The sequence below is a fragment of the Charadrius vociferus genome, unplaced genomic scaffold (assembly GCF_000708025.1).
Source record: "Charadrius vociferus isolate BGI_N301 unplaced genomic scaffold, ASM70802v2 scaffold166, whole genome shotgun sequence".
Taxonomy (NCBI): domain Eukaryota; kingdom Metazoa; phylum Chordata; class Aves; order Charadriiformes; family Charadriidae; genus Charadrius; species Charadrius vociferus.
The window spans coordinates 3,119,482-3,140,769 of NW_009649228.1; the positions used below are offsets into that span (position 1 = coordinate 3,119,482).

Consider the following 21,288-nt stretch of genomic DNA (forward strand, 5'->3'; position numbering starts at 1 on the left):
AGACCTTCTAGGCACCGATCTCCAGTCTCTTCCTGAATTAGTGTTCTTCTGTAACAGTCACTGGCCTAGGGTTGTGCATTCTTGGGTTTTTTTTTTTAACTAGTATTATTTCACACTCTTGTTACTAACAGCAATAGTTCATTTCCTGAAGAAGGAGGTAATCACAGTGACCTTTCACTTTAGGGTGATATTAAAAACAAAAATTTAGTTACGTTGCTGTCTAATCAATGTATTGGCTTTGCAGGAATCACAATTCTCATTAACACTAACAAAAATATTCAGCTTTAATTTTTACTACACATTTAATGCATGTGCCAAAATGTAAACTTAACCTATTATCGGTTTTCTAATGTGTATTGAGTGCCATTTATAACTATATTCCATAAAAACATCTGAAATACCGAGTCTTGTTCCTGTAATATCCCTGAACGTCCAGAAAGTTCTCTCTGAAAACTGGGTGAGGAATATAGTTCCAGAGCTTAACACTGTCACACAAGATCAGTTAGTCGCACGTATTCCTAATGGGGTTCAGTCTGTTTTAAGTATAGCTTGTATTACAGTGACCCATATTTTACACACACAGCATATATTACTTGCTAGCCCAAATGAAAAGGAATATTAAAAATCTGTTACACATATCTAAAGAAAAAATATGACGTCTTTTCTTTGTTCTTCCACACACCCCCAATAGATAAATCTCATCAGGTCCATGGACTACATACTTTAACAAGTGTTTTATGTTAAAATCTTTTTCAAGTACTTTAAAAATTTTTTATACCAAAAAAAGCTGCCTTTTTCTTTTCTTAAAAAAAAAAAAAAGTACTTTCTACAATTTAACACAAAATTCAGGTGCAAGAATTTTAAACAAAAAATGAACTAAAGAGCTTTATTGACATCACAGTACATTCAATAGTAATTTTAAGAACATTACAGCTGAAAGAGAATGGCATGTTTTATATTCTTAATAAGCACTACCGTTCTTGAAAAAATGCAATACAAAGAAATCCTATTAGGTATTTAATCTGAGCAGCATTTGGAAAAAATACACCTATTTACAGATAAAAAAAGGATTCTGGTTTCACCTACATAGCCACAATGTGCCTCTATAATGAGACAAGCCTTTTATAACTCATGGAATTTTTAAACGTCATAGCACTGGTGCCATAAATTCCTCAGCGTTTACGACGAAGAGGAGTTGTTGATCTGAAAAATAAAGGAAAAGGGGGAAAAAGTTAATTGGAAAAAAATAGAAGACCCCCAAACCCACACACACTTTAGGCTTAGTAATTAATAGCTTTAAAAGATTTTTCCAAAGTTACTTTTGCCTAAGACAAAAAAATTAATAAATACCATACTTTATTTTTAAAAAAGTTCATATGCCGTACACATGAAGACGAATAGCAAAAAATAAAAAAAAAAAAGTCAGACAAAATACTTAAAAAGTATACTACCTTGATCGTGACTTAGACTTGTGTTTGCGGCTTGCCTTCTTACCAGACCTTTGAGATTTCTCCATGGAGCATGACCGAATATGCTTCGATTTCTTAGCCTTCTTTTCTTTACTGCTTCCTGGCGATTCAGAACTACTCCTCGCACTAGATTCGGAGCCTGACCGTTTTTTGCTATCTTTGGTAGAAATTTTTTTGCTTTCTTGTCTGGAATCCTGCCTTATTATTTTCACACATATTGAATCACTGCGAGAGAAAGTTCTTTCGCTGTCTCTTTTCCTCTTTAATCTACTGTCGTCATGATTGCCAGCCTTACTTTCTTTTTCCTCTTTTTTGGGCTTATCTTTTCTTTTTTCCTGATCTCTCTCCCTTTCTCTGTTCTTTTTTCTGTCTTTATCTACACCTCCACTCTGCTCCTTCTTCTTTTCTTGATCTTTACCCTCACTTTTATGTTTGTGCCTATTTCCAGTAGGGCTTCTACGCTGGTCTTCAGTTTTACGTCTGTCCCTGCTTCTGCTGCGGCTCGCACGGTTGGCTCGCCTGTCTCTTGAACGGCTACTACTTCTACGTCTATCCCAGCTTCTCTCTCGAGAAGGACTCCGATTTCTTCGCCTCTCCCCTCTTTCAGCACTGCGGTTTCTACTAGATCTTCTCCTTTCCCTTATTTTCTCCCTGCTCCTGCTCCTCTCTCTCCTATTTCTGTGGGAGTAACTCCTGCTTCTACTGCGCCTAACTTTATGTGAAGGCGTCCTACTGCGACTGTGTCTCTTCTTCCTTTTGGGAGAGGAAGAACGCGAAGAGCTGCGACTACTACCTGAGCTAGTGCTATAGGATGAACTAGATACAGTGCTGCTACTGCTACTGCTTCTGCTATTGCTGCTAGTGCTACCACTGCTAGAGCTTCCTGACCCACTCCTTCCTGTCCTCTCTTTACCCTCTTTTTTGAGTTCTAGATCGGGTGCGATTGCATTTGGAGATCTTTTCTTTTCATGAACCATATCTGCTTCAAGTTCTTTTGCCTCCTGTGATGCCGAGTTACTATTTTGTTCTTTGTTGGTAAATTCATTCATCTCCTTTGAAATTTTTTCGTTTTGTAGCTTTTCTTCTGAAAAAAGAAAAATGCAATTAATTTGGAGTAATATATCAGTAATTTCAGTGCTGTTACTTTTGGCAAAACCAAATTTCCAAGCACTTTTCACAGTACTTATAATTAATACACTGTCTGCCATCATACCAACTACCCACTAAACAACTTATTTTCTTTTTTTTATTATTTTAGAAAAGTTGTCCTCCTGGTTTAGAAAAAGCATACAATCCCAAACACTTTTAGAAGCGCTTCATGTCATTTCACATTTCAGCGGCATAAGACAAAGTTCTCAAATAAATATCCTGGAGCACCAGAACTCCCAAATTCATCTACACACACATACTTTTTCTTCCTGCAACCTTTTGGCACACCCGATTCTCCCCTTCTGCCTCCTTCAGTACTCCTCCAACTGTACCTATGCTTCCTGCCTTCCTTCCAGCCCCGTTCATCTGGGATTGGGCAATCACTGGCTGGTCTGAAGAAGCTGTATTTCCCATACACTGCATGGGTGGCCTCTCAACTGTAGAGCAATGTTGGCTGTACCTCTATGTGTCGCAGGCCTCATTACCCAAAAAAAGTCGAAGTACCTTCTGCTGTAGTGATGCAAGTTTGTTTTTTGAAAGAAAATACCAGTATTATGGCGTTTTCCAAGGATAACTTAGATTAGTCCTAAATGCTAACTAGGAATTCCAAGCAAGAGAGGAATAGTACAAAAAGGAGACCTGGCGATACCTCTTTGCTTAAGACTCAGCTTAAAAGTTAAGACCACAGCATTTAATACATATAGATGGTGAAGCTCTTACATACCAAAAAGTTAATATCCGTTGGGATTATATGTAAGTTTGGTAGTCAGCAAATACTATAAACGTGGTAAGAAGACAACAGAAGAATTAAAAATAAATTTCTTCAAAGTAACTTAATGAGTGTCAGGCCAAGATTTTCATATAGCAAAATAAAGAAATTTAGACCCTCAGAGCATTTTCCAGCGGTTTCTGACTAAAAAAAGTTTTACTTATTTCTATTCAACTTAGGATTCTTTGCATCACTGGCCAAGTTTATCTCCCCTCCCCATTTTTAATTGAACCCAGAAAAAATAGCTGACATACAACATTTTTAGCCAAAAAATGGCCTTCTGATGTGGGCCAACAGTTTCTGAATTAACTTAGGGAATAAAACCACACACGGAAACCCAGTGGGATCCAAATGGCAACTGCCCATGGCAGGGGGGTTGGACTAGATGATCTTCAAAGGTCCTTTCCAACCCAAACCATTCTATGATGGTCAAGTCTAACCCAGAAAACAATTCCATCTGGTCCCTAAGTTAATAGGTAATACAGGCAGAAGTCCGTGTCCAGTAGAAGATGCTGTATTGTATATCAGAAATCTTCTGCCTCTCCTAAATACTGCTACAAATGAGATCCTGCATTTAATATTCTTTGGTATTTTGGATGTATAGAATCAGCTTCTTTACTCTAGATTTGTATTTCTGTACATAGCCCCATGCAGATGCCCCCAAACTGGCATTTGCCTTCTTGAACTTGGAAGACAGAGGTCACAGGCCACCACTCAGTCACTCTCCATACAGCTATCCTTTTATACATAAATCTTAAAACACTCAGAGAGAGACATGAATATTAAAGAAACCAAAAGTTTAGCTAGTTTAGCCTTTTATTAAGGGATCCGTATGTCTTATTTCCAGGCCTTTAAAATAAAAAGTAAAAGAAGGAAATAATTCATCTCAAAATAAGAAAAAAGTATGCTATCTTAATAGCACTTTCTTCCTCCTCCAGCTTATGAACTTAGATCGTATCTTCTTACCATTGTATTCATCTCATATTCATAGCAGACCTAGACTGCTCTTCAGCAGTGCAAGGTGACAACTGTGATACCCTTTTCACCTAAATTATTGGTACAAAAGGACAAACCTTACCTTGTATGGAGAAGCAGAAGTAAGAGATTTTTTTTTTTTTTTTTTAAAAATCAAGCCTGTCAACTTCTCAGAGGCTAAGTGTGAACTGACTGGATTCAATAATCTTTCCCCGGTATTAGGTATTAAAACCCAGTTATGGAGATGCAGCATATGGACACAAACCTCAACTACAACTGCAAACAGTGAGTTCAAAGAAACTGAAGCCTCCCACTGTACATTCTGAAAGGTGCACTGCACAAGATTATGTAACAGAAAAGCAAGTTTTTCAGGTGACATTAAACGTGCTTCATATACTTAAGAGGATACAACTTTAAGGAATCAAGTTTGTATAAACTGCAGTCACCAGCAGAAGGGTGAAATTATCCCCCAGTCATGACAGAGATGCTAATAATTTTTTAAAAATACCTTATACACACATGTGCATTTTTATAAAGCAATACTATTATTTATATAGCACAGTATCTACAGCATATAGATACATATGCACCATGTCTGCTCTTTTAACACTAAAGTAGAATAGTTTAGGGAAAACACCACATGGATTTTTTTCTCTTACTAGAAAGAAAAGCAGCAAACCCCATTTTGATCAAGTAGCTCAAAGATCTTTTTTGTTAAAACTTTTAATTAAAAGAACATTATTTCTAAATCTGGCTTAGAATGCGTTTTTTCTCCCACTAATTTACATATACTAAGTAGTAAAGTCCATACACAGCAGCATAGTAAGAATCACATGATTTACCTTCTAGCTGTTTTTCTAGTAGTAGTTGCTGTTCTCTCTCTTTTCTCCAAAATGCTTCCTGTTTTTGCCTGATTCTGTGTCGTAATTCCTCATCATCAGTATCAGATGATTCAGAGCCTCTGTCACTCCTCTCATCTTCACTGTCTCCTGATCCATAACCACCCAGTCCACCTGCGTGCATAAAGTCCAGTCTATCACGAGGAAAGATTAAGCTTTGTTCTTAATATTTCTGTGGGGCAAAGAGGAGAGTAACATTGCCCTTCCTCCACTTCCTCTTCTCTGAAGAAGTCACTTTATTCTGGTAAGTGCCAATGTTGTTTGACTGGTGTGATCAAGGCCCCCATATCTGCATTGATGCTCACTGTCTGGTTCTACTCCTTCTGGAACAGCTCGTCTATTTTCGGCAAGCAACCACTGTGATCACGGTACTTTTTCCATTGTATGGAAGGGCAAAAAAGCTCCCTGCAGAGATCGTAACAGTGCCTGCCTCTGTATCAGCAACCGCACAGAAAATGCCTGGGACCTTTCCCAGAAGACATCTCTGAAATGACTTCAGCCGCCTCCGTAGTCCAAGGCTACAGAAATTCTGAATGCCATATCAAGTTTTCTACATTGATTTAGAAAACACTGCACTTTGACAGGTATGGAGATGGAACAGAAATGGACTTTCTTCTCCCCTAGAGATATTAGTAACTACTGGACTGATAAGAAAGATAAAGTCAATTTAAACATCTGACATGGAGATATTTTACTTTCTTTCAGTCTGAGGTTCTTATGATCTTTATTGAGTTAGTTTTAAAACATGTGAATACTTGTGATGATAACATTCAATCTAATAATCAGAATTCCACACAACAAGCGCATAACTGATGACTGACACTGCTGTAGTATGTTTTAGATGATAAAAAACATGTTGGGCAAGATCTTTTGCTGTTGTGTCTCAAGCTGGAATTTCAATCTCTTTTTCCTGTGTTGTTTCTGGTAATATATGATATGGTCGCGTCTGTGCTTATGTAGCTTTTCAATAAAACAATAATTCCAAAGATTATAGTATTCTTATTCATAGATTTTCACATTACTCTTCTATCAACTTTCCCTTCTTGTTTGGATGCATCAAAATAGGAGAAAAATATAAAACAGTATTCCTCTCTCTGAAGACTGCAGTGTGCTTCTGAAACAATCATATTTTGAAAAATAAATTTATCTAAAGTTTTTATGTATTTTCAAAATTAGGGCAAGATTGTCATACGCTAACTCACACTGACTAGTCCTTTACTCCAAAAACCATCCCACTTATATCAGTAGGATTACCTGTGGAACAAACAAAGGTGCTGATAAAGTTATTGGAAAGTGACCCATACTCTTGGGCAATTAAAATCTAGTTTCAAAATGCAATTTCTAGAAACGCAAGGCAAGAGTGAAACTCCCCCTTTAAGCCCTCTCAAAAATAAGGAACATACTTACCGAGTCCAGTGAGGGAAGCCAGTGCACTGGACTGTGCCAGCTGTTTTGCAGGAGCTTTGTATCACATCAACAACAGGAACAACATGTTAACACAAATAGCCACGATTTCATAGTCATGAGTCTATGGTATTGTTAAATCTACTACTATTGCTGTTCTTTGGAGGGAGAGAAGAAACATTAAAAACGCATCATCCATTTAAAACCAATTCTAGATTTTCTGACCACGAAGATTTAGAATTTAACTGCAAATTAACAGTGAACAGAAAAAAAATGAATATACACTCATAAATCATTTTGCAAGTTACAGCACCTGCACATAATTTTCAAGTTTCAGTAGTTACATATTTAGAATAGCTCAGTTATGTTTAAAAAATCTGTTATGTAAGTACAATACACGTTAATAGTGAAAGCAAATGAATTACTAATTGAGGACTCAAAGTTCGTCTCTTTTCACTTCTGAACAGCTAAGAACTTGAGATAAAGATGATAGCATTAAGAAAAAGCTACAACTCAAGAGCCACTGACACAGATACCATTGTAACTAAATAAATGAATTGTATGAAAGAAATGGAATAACTGAAGTAACTCACAATACACTGCACAGGACAACAGTACATGATTACTGGATTTGAACTCTACCAAGTTGAATGCATTATACTGAAATTGTTCTTGGGGGATAACTATGGAGGTTAAATGCTCTAGAGACATGCAAATATAGAATATTCAAAGAAGAAACTAAGGGGAAAAAAAAAAGAAAAAAGAAGAACCGGCATACCTTTAGTTGCTTTACGGTGAACATCTTTGGCCACATAATAAATTTCTTCATTTGTGACATCTAAGAGAATCTCTGTCAGCAGCATTTTTGTCAGCATCATCTGAAGAAAAGTGCAAGTACAATTAAAGGCTAAAACCTCTTGAATAAATGCTGCATTCAAATTATATCTATAGAGCTTCACTTCTTTTGATGGCTATAAAAGTACTCTCCTGCACATTTTATTTAATTATTTCTTTCAACAGACATGACTTAAAAACGTAAGTCTGAAATTGTTTAAATTTGACCTGATTTCAAAACTTCCAGAACAGTTTGTACTTTGACTGTGAAGTGTATCCACATGTACTACGCACAACTACCCAGGGCACTGATTCCCAATGTCAAAGATGATACAACAAATGAATATGTAAATCAGAAATGTACTTAGACTGATCCCATTTATTCTTTTAAAAAATAAAGAGCACCTTTCTGTCTGGTATGCTGCTTCACTGAACCCAATCCTGCAAAAGTCATCAGAGGTTACTTATATAGGATTTTATTATTACTTATTTACTACAAAAATTGAAATGTTGGCAGCTAGTTTTCCCAGCTGCTCAGTCTGCCCACGTACTTTAAAAAAAAAATACATTCATCAAATTTTTTAGAATTCAGGGCCTTCATAAACCAGGTTTCAATTATACAGTTAGCATACAACTGATTTTCAAAGCATGACGTTTCTGCACAGCAAAACTGTTGCTGGTCTAGGACTCGGGTTTCTAGCACCTTCTTGCAAGGATACATTTCTTAAATTCCCTTTCACAGGAGCTGAGGTTGAACCATAGATTTCAGACAGGTGCATTTAATCATTAAAAGTTTTCAGGAATTTGACAAGTTTAGCCAAACCACGGAATTAATAACAATCAATGTAAAGATTACAGTCATTACAGTCTCTCACTGTTGTGCTAAATATGAGTTATAAAACCTGTATCCTTTTCTATATGAGAAAGACAGCAATACAAAGAGACATGCAAATATAACCTTGCTTTACTGTATGATATGTACTAAACCTCTATTGACAGTATCAGGCAGAGAAAAAGTGTTTTACTTTGCCATGCCCCAAAAATATGCACAAATAGACAGGAATACTTAGTGAGAACTACATTATTAATACCATTTGATACTCTTTTTCTTCTTCTGTCATTTCTGGTTCACTTTGCTCCTCTTGAGGAGCTGGGGATGGACTTCTGCTGATTTTCCCAACGCTTACAGCTTCTGTGTTTTCAGCATCTTCATCTTCCTCATCACTGTCCTACAAGAACAGCATCATGCATTTCAGGAAAAACTTGGATGTCAAGCTCATTATTTTCTATTTATGAGAGTCAACATGATTTACTTTGTACTGAAATCTGTATTACAGCTATCATAAAACTCTATTTCTTTTCTCCCCTCCTAATAAACATGCAGGTACCACACGAGATAAGTAAATACATAGTCGTCAGTTCACTACTAGACAGGTACTCAGAACTGCAAACAAATGAGATAACTGCTAAAGTGAAGGCAACACAAGACTTCCTAGCAAATACAGGTATCTGAATTTGTCCAGCTACTGATTTAGAACTCAAACCTTCAAAGGCCATGTGCGTTCCCAAAATACAGAAAAGAAAAAAGCCTAATTTCATCGTTGTTTCTTTGCTACGACAGATCAAATAATATACTTTTACCTCTCAGACATTAACAACTTCAAAGCACCAAGTAAATATCAACAAAGCAGCACCTTAACTTTAAGCAGCAGAAACAAAGAGATAACCAGGAATACACAGTCTCTGTTTGAGACTGAAAAAGATACCTTTCGGGATATACAAACCTGAGCAAAAAGCAAACCTTTCTACTTACAAATTTACTTTTCTGAGGTAACCGTGGTCCATCCCCTTCTTCAGCCTCCTCACTTTCCTTTTTTTCTTTTTTAGACATCTGTGAACGCTGCTGCTCCATCCTCTCTTTTTCCAATTTTTTCTGTTTTTCTCGTTCCATCTTTTCCAGGCCCTCACGAATCCAAGCAGGCAGAGTTCTACGCTTCACAGCATCTACATAAGCAAGGTTTACAGTTTGTAAGTTGAAAACAGCCTTCCCCCCCAAAAGAAAAAAAATAACAAGAACAAAGAAGCAAACCCTCCACCCCAATCCAAACAAGCCACACATCTGATTGTGGGGAAAACCCCATCTACAGTAGCTTCTTCTTTCCCTCCTTTTTTACTTTACTACCAAAAAAAAAAGAAAAAAAAAAAGTCTTCAAATTTTCAAGACACAGCTTTTATGTTTTTTCATTAAGGAGTGGTTAACATGTACCAATCTGTGGAGGCTCCTGCTTCACAGGCATCGCAATAGGTGAACGCTGTCGGTCTCTGAATGAGGGTCTTTCCCTTCGATTTTGAGGAGGTGCAGGAGGTGCTGGTGGACCTGGCGGCCCTGGTGGTCCTGGCTGCCAATAAGGTGGATGAAATCCACCTTGAGGTGGACCAAAAGCAGCCCCATGCTGAAAGAGTAATGCAGTTTATTTTTCTTTACATGTAACACTAAATACAGCATGTGCGCAAGTCGGTCTACAGAAATCCATGCAAGTAGGAATCCATGATTTCTAGGCTACTGAGATCTCTCAATATCTTTTTCTGTGGTCCCCAAGAAACAAGTTTTCCTTAAATACTTAATGAGTAAACTTAGATTTCAGCAGGGATACTAACGAAGCTGAAAGGGCTTCAACCCATCTCCTTTCATATTGTGCTAAACATTAAGCCCTATAACCACCATCTATCTCCAGCAGTTGCTCGTCAGCTAATCAACACAGCATGCACTTAAATGAACAGTATACAAAATTAAGGTTTAAAAGTCTAGCTATGTTAGCAGCCTTTCCTTGTAACTACAACATGAGGACAAAAATGAAAAGTTCAAGCTTTTATTCCAAAAGAATTTTGCACTGTGCACTTTCCAGTAATCATTCACAGATGTTATTAGTATGGCTGATTAAAATATTAAATGCATAAATATGCAAGTTTAGTGCAGACCCTGGGTTCTGAGCGAGCTCTATACAATCCAAAAGTCGCAAGTCTTGAGGCATACATGAGGGGGTTTTCATTTTAATATTTGCTGCCCAGAAATGCCTAATGAAACTATTTAAGAGGAGAGTGTTTAGGAGGATTTTTTTTTTATTATTATGTTTTTATTATGTTCTATTGACTATCTATTTACTAGTGGTAGAAGCACGCTTCCACTACAATTTCAGGCCAAGCATCCCTCTGTCATTCACTGCAAAACAATTTTTCTGTAGTACTTAGAGAAATTAATTTTGAGAGTTGGTCCCACAATAGTAAACAAAGGAAATTATAACAAACTAGTGTGTTTGAAAATATTGGTCCACTTCCTAACAATGTTGCTGAACAAGAGCATTTAATAATAGAGAAAAGTAGGCCAGAATACAGAAACACATTTCTGCCTGTCTTCCCTTGGGTTTGTTTATGAACAGGAGGTAGGTGTTTTAACAGGTACAGTTCGTCATTTATATCAAAAGTTTTGAAAGAAAAATACTGAAAATAGGGGAAACATCCAAAACTTCTTTGTATTTAAATATTTGGGCAATGCCCCCTGCAATTATTAGTGCTAAAACCACCTACAGATTTATTATGCTATGCAACTTATATGCCAGAATGAAGAAAAAATTGGATGTGGATTTTTTTTAGAAATACCATTGTTTATTCAAAGAATCACAGTAGATAGATATGGAAAAGATCAATGGATCATCCAGTCTATCTCCCTGCAAATATAGGACTGTTCCCTGTGTTACATTATCTAGTGTATTTAAGTATGTATTTCTGAACTTTTTTCCCTTTTCTTTTTTCTTTTTTTTTTTATACAAAACTACATAATGTTAATTTATATACTGGAACACAGTGATTCATTTTAATATTGCAGACAACAGCCATTTCTCATTACTAGTATAGAAAAAAAAGCCCTTTGGACTCAGAACAGAACTGAAAACTCTAAAGTCTCTTCTGTAAAGTATGTGGTAAAAATGTATCTTAGCAGATAACAGATTCTGTAGATGTTTGTAGAACTGAAGAATGAAAGTCGCCGCTAGATGATATTAGAGGAACACATCCATGGAAGGGACTCTGCGCGTCTACAATATTAAAGCAACAAATATGTTTCACCTGATAGTCAAACTGGTTCACTGGCCCCATTGCAAAGTTATCGGGAGGTCCCCCAAAGTTGTGATTGTTCTGGTTAAATATATGCCTGTTGTCAGGAGCAAATTCCCCACTGTCCTGACTGTTGCTGTCTTCAGACGGAGGAACAATTTCCATTTGACCTGGGGTTGGAGCCATCCACTGCTGATCTGGAGGTGGGTGAGGGGGTTGGTGAGGCATTCCCCATTCTGTTTAGGATTTAGAATACAATTCAATACCAAGTTAGTACAATTTATATGAGTCGCCAACCACTAAATGTTCTTGCGTTTATCACAAGGTTCCTGAAAACAACAAAGATGATAAAGTTATGAAGAATCACCAATCTACAGACTGTATTATACTGCCTCAATAATTTCTTCAACTAAATGAAAAAAATACAAATAGCTGTAGCTGAACTAAAACGGGGAGGGGCAGCAGAACTAGACTGACACAGAGATGCGTTAAATTTGTTTTTATAGATTTCCGGTGATATTGAGTCTGCCATAGCACCTACAAATTGTGTGAACTGTTAAAGAAATGCTCCTACTTCTCTACTTCGATGTTGTTTCAACTTTCAAATTAACAAGCTATTTTATTCCTTTGCATAGTAGACTTAAAAGATGTATTATGGAAAGCAAATGGTTTTGTGAGCAGTAGAACCACTGAAACCTGCTTTACAAAGTCTTGTGTCTTGATAGCAGATGATTCCCTGGATTCTCCAATATCTAGCAGAGGTTCCAGCATAGGCTACAGTTATAAAGCCTCAAACATAAGTTACAGTTGGCTAACAGAGTGAAAAGGGTTTAAGGAATGAATTAATAGCTCACACGGCCATAAGCTTAATCTTCTTAAGAAGACAAAGCTCATGTGGCCATAAGCTTAAGAAGACAGTTTAAAAATTATGTCCACTATACAGATATTTATAGACTCTGACAGAACTACCTTGTAACTTTCATCAATAACAGAATTAATACCTAGCCTCTCAGGTTAACTCCTACCTTCCATCCAATCCTGGAATAATTCTTTCCATTTTTCTAATTTTTACTGTCCTTCCCATCTGCATCATAACTAGATCCATTACTGTAGCAACTAAAAAGGGTTAACATCGTTTTTCTACTTTTTTTTTTTTCCTTGTACGTTCAAAGATTGTATCACTCCTTTCACTCTGTCATTCTGGGAGGTCATATTTAGCTGATTAATCCAATCTTTTTCCTGAGTCAATACTTCTGAAGTATTCTAAAGGATAAAGAATTCTGTCCCTTAAGTACAGCATACAGGAGATATTGTTCATAAATGTATGTGTTAACATTTGACACTACTTTAATGCCCAGTTTAGTTCAAGTCAACCGACTTGAAAACTTGCAAGTCGCATACAATAGATGCTGTTTTCACTTGTAGAACATGAATCCCTTCAAAATGAATTGGCTGCTAGTTATGCAGTCGGTTTTCAGATTGCCATTTTGCTTTTTTATTAGTAGCATGTAAAGGATTTTTAGATCCAAAAATAAATTTGGAAGGATACGAGGAAAGATGAAGCTTTATAGAAACAGAGTAAATACACGAGGAGAACTTTGGCTAGCCATGCATGCTATGATTTAGTTTGTCTGCTGTGACTGCTTTTACACATTAAGAATGATATTGCCTAAATGAAGGGAAGCTGTGTCCTATCTGCATCAACACAGTCCTTATCAATGTCCCAAAAAATTGCGAAAACAACAAATTCTTTGAATGATATACCCAATGATCACAGAACGCATTGCCACGTTCTACCCTGTTAACAACAGGAAGAGCCAACGGATCAATGACTGGCTCCGAACCTGGTGCTACCGGCAGGGTTTCGGGTTCTTCGACCACTGTCTGATTTACAGGACACCAGGCCTGCTGGTAGCAGATGGGAAAAGCCTGTCTCGCAGGGGGAAAAGGGCTCTTGGACCTAGAGTTAGCAGGGCTCATTGAGAGAGCTTTAAACTAGATTGGAAGAGGGATGGGCATGTAACTGGGCTCGCTAAAGAGGCGCCTGGGGGTAGTAGCTCAGCACTTGTGGGGCAGAGTGCTAGTATTTTTGAGAATCTGAAGGCCCACCACTCCTCAAGGGCAAAAACTACACACTCATTGGGCTCTCTGAAATGCCTATACACTAATGCATGCAGCATGGGGAACAAACAAGGCGAGTCAGAGATCTGTGTGCAGTCACAGGACCATGATCTCATTGCAATTACTGAGACGTGGTGGGATAGCTCACACGACTGGAATGCTGTCATGGAGGGCTATGTTCTCTTTAGGATAGATAGGCCAGTGAAGTGAGGTGGTGGAGTCGCTCTTTATGTGAGAGAGCAACTGGAATGTATCGAGCTCTCCCTGGGGGGGATGAAGAGCAAGTTGAGACCTTGTGGGTACGGATCAAGGGGCAGGGTAACAGGAGAGATGCCGTTGTGGGTGTTTATTACAGGCCACCTGATCAGGATGGGGAAGTTGATGAGGCCTTCTACAGACAGGTGAGAACTGCCTCACAATCGCAGGCCCTGGTTCTCATGGGGGACTTCAACTACCCTGATATCTGCTGGGAAGGCCACACAGCTGGGCATGTACAGTCCAGGAGGTTCCTCCAGTGCATTGATAATAACTTTTTGACTCAGGTGGTGGAGGAGCCCACAAGGAGAGGTGTACTACTGGACCTAGTACTGACAAAGAGGGACTGGTGGAGGATGTTAAGGTTGGGGGCAGACTTGGCTGCAGTGATCACGAGAAGACAGAGTTCATGATTAAGTGCAGTGTGCACAAAATGACAAGTAGAGTTGAAACTTTAAACTTCAGGAGGGCTAACTTTGATTGCTTCAAGGAATTGCTTGGAGAAATCCCATGGGAGAGGGCTCTAGAGGGTAAGGGGGCTCAAGAGAGCTGGCTAATATTTAAGCATCACTTCCTCCAAGCTCAGGATCAGTGCATCCCGAAGAGCAAGAAATCAGGCAAGAGAAGCAGGAGACCTGCCTGGCTGAGCAGGGAGCTTCTAAAAAAGCTCAGGTGGAAGAAGGGAGTTTACAGTAGCTGGAAGAAGGGGCTGATCACTTGGGAAGAGTGTAAGAATGCTGTCAGGGTATGCAGGGATGAAACAAGGAAAGCCAAGGCAGCCTTGGAATTGAACCTACCGAGGGATGTCAAGGCCAATAGGAAGGGTTTCTTTAAGTATATAGGAGGCAAAAGGAAAACTAGGGAAAATGTGGGCCCGCTGTTGAACGAGACAGGTGCTGTGCTGACAGATGACGTAGAGAAGGCAGAGCTGCTAAATGCCTTCTTTGCTTCTGTCTTCACTGCTCAGGCCAGTCCTCAGCACTCCCAGACTTTGCGGGTAACAGAGAAAGTCTAGAAGAAGGCAGACTTTTCCCTTGGTTGAGGAGGAACAAGGTAGAGACCAATTAAGTAAACTGGATACCTGCAAGTCCATGGAGCCTGATGCGATGTACCTGCGAGTGCTGAGAGAGCTGGCGGAAGTCATTACTGGGCCGCTCTCCATAACCTTTGATAGGTCCTGGAGAAGAGGTGAGGTGCCTGAGGACTGGAGGATAGCCAATGTCATTCCAGTCTTCAAAAAGGGCAAGAAGAATGACCTGGGAAACTACAGGCTATGCAGCCTCACCTCCATCCCTAGAAAGATGATGGAACAGCTTGTTCTGGGTGTCATCTCCAAGCATCTGCAGGAAAAGAAGGTTATCAGAAGTAGTCAACATGGATTCACCAAGGGGAAGTCATGTCTGACTAATCTGATTGCCTTCTATAACGGTGTGACTGGATGGGTGGATGAGGGGAGGGCAGTCGATGTTGTCTACCTTGACTTTGGCAAGGCTTTCGACACTGTCTCCCACATCATCCTCAGAGGCAAGCTTAGGGAGTGTCGGTTAGATGAATGGACAGTGGGGTGGATTGAACAGTGGCCAACAGATCGAGATCAGAGGGTTGTGGTTAGTGCAGAGTCTAGTTGGAGGTCAGCAACAAGTGGTGTTCCTCAGGGGTCAGTACTGGGTCCAGTCCTGATCAATATATTCACCAATGACCTGGATGAAGGGATAGAGTGTACCATCAGCAAGTTTGCTGATGACACAAAACTGGGAGAAGTGGCTGACACGCCACAAGGTTGTGCTGCCATACAGCATGATCTAGACAGGCTGGAGAGTTCGGCGGAGAGGAACCTTATGAAATTCAACAGGGGCAAGTGGATGACCATGAGCCAGCAATGTGCCCTGGTGGCCAAGAAGACAAATGGCATCCTGGGGTGCATCAAGAAGAGTGTGGCCAGCAGGTCGAGGGAGGTCATCCTCCCCCTCTACTCTGCCCTGGTGAGGCCGCATCTGGAGTACTGCATCCAGTTCTGGGCTCCCCAGTTCAAGAAGGACAGGGAACTGCTGGAGAGGGCCCAGCAAAGGGCTACTAAGATGATTAGATGATTGGAGCATCTTTCTTATGAGGAAAGGCTGAGGAACTTGGGTCTTTTTAGTCTACAGAAAAGAAGACTGAGGGAGGATCTTATCAATACTTATAAATACTTAAAGGGAGGATGCCAGGGGGATGGGAACAGTCCTTTTTCAATGGTGCCCAGTGATAGGACAAGAGGTAATGGGCACAAACTTGAACATAGGAAGTTCCATCTTAGCATGAGGAGGAACTTCTTTATTTTGAGGGTGGCAGAGCACTGGAACAGGCTGCCCAGAGAGGCTGTGGAGTCTCCCACACTGGAGACGTTCAAAACCCACCTGGACGCCGTCCTGTGCAACCTGCTGTAGGTGACCCTGCTCTGGCAGGGGGGTTGGACTAGATGTGATTCTGTGAACAAAAGGTGTTACATTATTCTCACTCCTAGATCCAAGATGTTTTCCTGTTCTGCATTTTCTGGGCGAGCATGAGCACCAAACATTTATAATTATCAGCGAAACTTCTTCCTCACTTTTACCATTCTGTGACTATTTGCAAAAATTACCACTTAAGATATTATTCTCTTTCACCTCACAGACGAAGAGGAGGAAGAACTCACCACCACAGGATCATATGAAAAACAAAGTTGTCCAATAATGACACAGGATTTCTGTGAAAATGCCTACTTACTATACAGAAATACAGCTAAAATACACTCTATGTGCTGCCACATAGTAAAGTTAAAATTCTTACACATGACTACAAGAACTTATAGCCCAGGGCAGGTAGGTGAAATTTAAGTGAAACCTGATGGCTACCTCCCTTTGTTATGCACATGTAAGAACTGCCAACGACATTTTAAGCCTACTTTTATCAAACACTGCACTTAAACAAATTTGAATAGTCACAGTCAAAATTGGAGGTGTTATTCTTTTAATTATTAACAGAATCAAGCAGGAAGGGCAGTTCTCACCAAGACAGAGGGCACGCATGCAGGCTTACTAACTGCCTTGGTCACACATTTCAAATTGCATTATAGTCTGATGACATAACAAACCTTTCAGGAAACAACTCCAGAAAAACTCTTAGCAGAAAATACCCAATCTCTACCCCATGCTTATTGCCAGTGTTATTTTATGAAGTTTTTAAAAGAAAATAATTTGGGGGCCAAAACTGAAGTTTTGACAACGTTATAAAGAACTGAAAATGTCTGATACTAACAGAAGCGTTCAACCAACTTTAACTTACAATAACTGAAAAATTACACAGATGACGTAAGTCAAAAAGGGCAAACATTAAGTATATGAAACATGTAATAAAAAACATTATTTTACACACAGAATTTTGCTCATCTCCTTTTTCAAGATTTTAAGACACCTAAAGCCAGCGTCTGCCAGTTATACTATGAACTCATTCTACATGTCAAGATCATGCCAGAAGCAGGTATTACACTACAGGAGAGGGCAGCAGCTGAGGATTCTGAGGCATCCTGTTGCCTTCAGTGCTGCTGTTCCTAGTGCAGTGAGATAAACAACAAAACACTTAAGATATAAGAATAAGATCCAGGGAAATAAATATATAACTGCCAACTCACATTTTATCTTTCTACAACATTCAGGGACTGAACAAATATTTTGCATGTGTATATTATAAAACATTTTATATAGAGATTACCGATCTGTCTTATCAGACTTTGTATCTGTACTGTTACCTATTTTTTTGGAACACCTGACTGGAAAATAGAAGCTGTGATGCTCAGTTAATTAGCTGATGCTACTACTACTTTTGCATCTTGAAACGTGAGGGACAGGGCATATTCACACCCAAAAACATCTGACAAAAATAAAATTTCACTACATGAAAAAAAGGAATGAATGGGAAGGAAAACAAACCTGACTGCCACATTCTGTTGAAGTTGGGATCCCCCTGAAAATTATTATGGTTGTTTGGACCAGACTCTATTCCTGAAATATCCTGTCCATTTGGCATCATTCCTTGTTGTTCCACTACACTCTGTTGCCCTGAGGCTTCTCGCTGAGCAATCCATGCTTGAGCTAATGCAGCCCAGTCAATCTGGCCTAAAATAAACAGAGGAAATTCAAAAGGTTAGTATTCACAAGTCTGAAGTTTAACAGTGTTTCTCAATTACATGTCTCATTGCTCAAGAGAAACGGGCAATGTTTACCTTCAGCAAGTACCATGAGCACCATTAAAACTTATTCACAGTGTACAGTAAAACAAACTGAAAGCAAATGTCAGTGTACATACTTGCTGAAGTAGAGTTTCTCTGCATATGTTCAAAATGCCATAAGGCAAATTATTTTAGGCTCACATTAGCACTAATACACCTTTGGGGTGATAGTAATACACCTTTTTCGTAAGTGAACTCATTTTGATATCAGAAAGAAATATATATAGCCCTAAATTCTAAATTGATAAAGATTCAAGTGTAAGAAAGATGCATAGTTAGAAAAGTACATTTTGCAATGTATACTCTTTGCATAACCCCTGATTTCTGGAATGCTATTTTATGTTACAGTTTTCTCCCCGCTTTTTTCTTTGCTATTATTCCTACCAGTAAGCAAATAAATTGCACTCTCAGATAAAGACACTAGTATGTCCTCCGCTCATTATCAAGTCAGGAAATCTCCCTACTGAAGTTACAGAAATTGAAGTGACAGAAAGCAATGTAAAACCAGTGTGCCTGATCACTCTGCCCGAGTATTAAATACACACGTCCACTCTCTTTATCCATTTCTGTATTTCTCTTGATATTGTCAATTGTTGTCACCTCACTTTCAATTTAAGATACATTCTGTTCGTTTGTTTAAAATGGGATTTTTTTGGTGGGGAAAAAAAATCCACACAAGACATCATGATCATCGCTGCTGTAACCTAAAACAAGTATCATACTTATCCTCCAGTGAGTTTTTTCTGTGTATACATCTGCATTAGTACTTCTGCCACAGGTACTGGATAAAAAAGCAGATTTTCTCAAACAAGTGATTCAGCTTGGCTAAAGAACTGACAGGGATACAGACTCTGTACAAGTACATGACGTCTAAGTGCTCATCTGTATGACTGGTAAAATGTTGATAATTTGTCCAGGATACCTCAGGTTGCTTGCCTGTGTTTTGCATATTAAATATTAACTATGTCAAAACATGCGGAATCAATGGATGTTTTCTATTTTTTCTAGTTGTTCAGAAAAGCATCATAAGTGTATTACCTCGAGAACAGCTACAAAAAAGCAACTATCAGTCATGCTCTGTAACAAAGATTCAAAAATTCAAATGACAACAGATTAAAAAAAAAAAAATTAATCCACAAAGCTTTCTATATACTTACTTGGATCTTGCTGGTGCTGAAATGACTGCATCCACTGCTGTTGGTTCAAAGGCCATTGCTGCCAAGGTTGTCCACCTTGATCCCACATCTTTTAAGTCTTTATATAGTCTATATTTCAACTAAAAATAATAGTTGTATGTTTAAATAGATGCCCATGAAATATCACATAACTGAAACTTACATAACTGCAGATATAGTTAAGCCCTGCAAAGCAAGCTGAAGCAATGCTGGCTTAATATTTTAAGCTGGAAGAAACGGTTCATCCTTTAGAGTAATATCTGAAAATATTACTGTAAGATTTCAGAAGCCCGGTACACTTTCTCTGTATTTTCACAAAGAAATTAACTAGAAAGTTCATGGAGAGATATGGCAAGTTTGTAAGACAAGAACTCATCTGACAATAAATGCAATTTAGAGTAAGTCAAAACATAAAAGACATCACTTAAATGGTATCCTTGCCTGTTTCTTAGGGACAAGATGTGTATTTTTCTGTACAAGTGTCATGCAAGGCTGTTAAGCGAGACAAAGGCAAGTCACTGAATGGTAAAACACATCGTTAAAGACTGCACTGGAGAACTGCACAGGTAGAAGACAGTGTTCACATGCATTTTATGCATTGTACAGGTTCATTATCAATTCTAAATAACAGATGCCTTCAAATCTGAGAAAAAAAAAAAAGTATCACTGCATAACTGCGCGTTTACCACGTTGTCCCTTCAAATCACCAGAAACAGTTTTTGGTGCCGTATTGTATACCCTTACTGAGCAGGGAGCTGAAGCCCTAGCTAGCACCTGATGGCATGGGAGCTCCACAACCTGCTCCAGGACCAGCTTTGCAAGAATCCAATGAGGCACAGTCGTCTACCAGGTTGGTATGCCTATAATGGCATACCAGTTCCTTCCGGTCATTTGTCCCTCCTGCGAACACCAAACCTGCTACACATGGAGGACCAAAGAATGGCCACCTAAACTGCTCCAAACAGCTTTTCTGAAGACAAAGTCTGGGCACAGATTTGGGAACACTGCACTCCAGGGACCATTCCCAGCGCCAGTACGGGTAAGACTGCACCAAGCGCAACTCCCTCTGCCCATCCCAGTCTGTTAACAACTTCTCAACAGGCTTCCCATTCTCAATGAACATATCCTCACGCCATTCAACACACAATCCTTGATTTCATGCTTGATTTCATCACCCATGTAGGCCGTCTCAAACACTCCAAACTTAAAAGAAACAGACAAAAATTCATTCCCTGAGGTCACAGGAGCAGCACACAAGACCTAGATGATGCTCGCAGCCAAGTGCGATACAGAATAGATGAATACAGCCTGTCCGCTTCAGAGAAAACCAGCTCAAAGCAGCCGGTTCCACCAGGGTGGCCAGCCAGGAACATAACCCCAACCGTGCTTACCGAGCAGGGCGCCTGCAGCCCCACAGACAGAGCCAGTTTTCGGCTGACAAGAGAAGAGTAATTAGAGTGGACCCTGCTTCCAAAGGGATCTCGTGTTTAGTGCTTAAACACATTCATATAAATAATTGCATGATTGCAAGGAAGACAGCATCACACCACAAAAATGCAAACCAAAAGCTGTACATAACATCATGGGGTGTTGGGTCATGCAGAGATTAATGTAAGCTCATATTTTACATACTTCTGTCAAATTTTATTTTTAATCTGAAAAGCTGTAAGCAGTCTCAAAACAAAAGTGATGTACATCAAACCCGTACAAAAGCTACACGTTTATTGCTCAGATAAATTCAGTTGCAAGTGCATTTTTGGGGGCTTTAAACAAGACCAGATCAACTTGGGGAACAAGGTGAAGTATTGGGCAAAACCTACTTTTCTGTTTTCACAACCTTTTCTTGCCAAATTAAGTATTTGATTTTTTTCTTTCTCCACAA

At 39.1% G+C, this 21,288-nt stretch overlaps 1 protein-coding gene across 2 annotated transcripts; it reads right to left on the reverse strand.

The window, feature by feature from the left end:
• Positions 1 to 683: 683 nt before the first annotated feature.
• PNISR (PNN-interacting serine/arginine-rich protein) lies at positions 684 to 19,734 on the reverse strand. Of its 2 annotated transcripts, XM_009889015.1 has the most exons (11): positions 19,389 to 19,734; positions 17,933 to 18,118; positions 11,622 to 11,845; positions 9,766 to 9,952; positions 9,313 to 9,503; positions 8,591 to 8,728; positions 7,444 to 7,543; positions 6,669 to 6,722; positions 5,205 to 5,375; positions 1,452 to 2,553; positions 684 to 1,203 (listed from the first exon to the last, which is right to left on the reverse strand). In XM_009889015.1, the coding sequence occupies exons 1-11, from the start codon at positions 19,474 to 19,476 to the stop codon at positions 1,173 to 1,175; spliced, it is 2,472 nt and encodes an 823-aa protein (XP_009887317.1). In that variant the 5' UTR covers positions 19,477 to 19,734; the 3' UTR covers positions 684 to 1,172. The 2 variants fall into 2 exon arrangements, with proteins under 2 accessions (XP_009887317.1, XP_009887318.1); XM_009889016.1 differs by having other exon boundaries at positions 859 to 2,553.
• Between the last annotated feature and the right edge of the window lie 1,554 nt (positions 19,735 to 21,288).

What these genes read in the sequence shown, in the direction of transcription:
- PNISR (XM_009889015.1), bottom strand. Translation starts at nt 19,476, where the DNA reads ATGTGGGATCAAGGTGGACAACCTTGGCAGCAATGGCCTTTGAACCAA. An exon ending in TCAGCACCAGCAAGATCCAA is followed by an intron (nt 18,119 to 19,388) that starts GTAAGTATATAG and finishes TGTTTATTTTAG; the next exon opens with GCCAGATTGACTGGGCTGCA. An exon ending in AAGTCTAAGTCACGATCAAG is followed by an intron (nt 1,204 to 1,451) that starts GTAGTATACTTT and finishes TTTATTTTTCAG; the next exon opens with ATCAACAACTCCTCTTCGTC.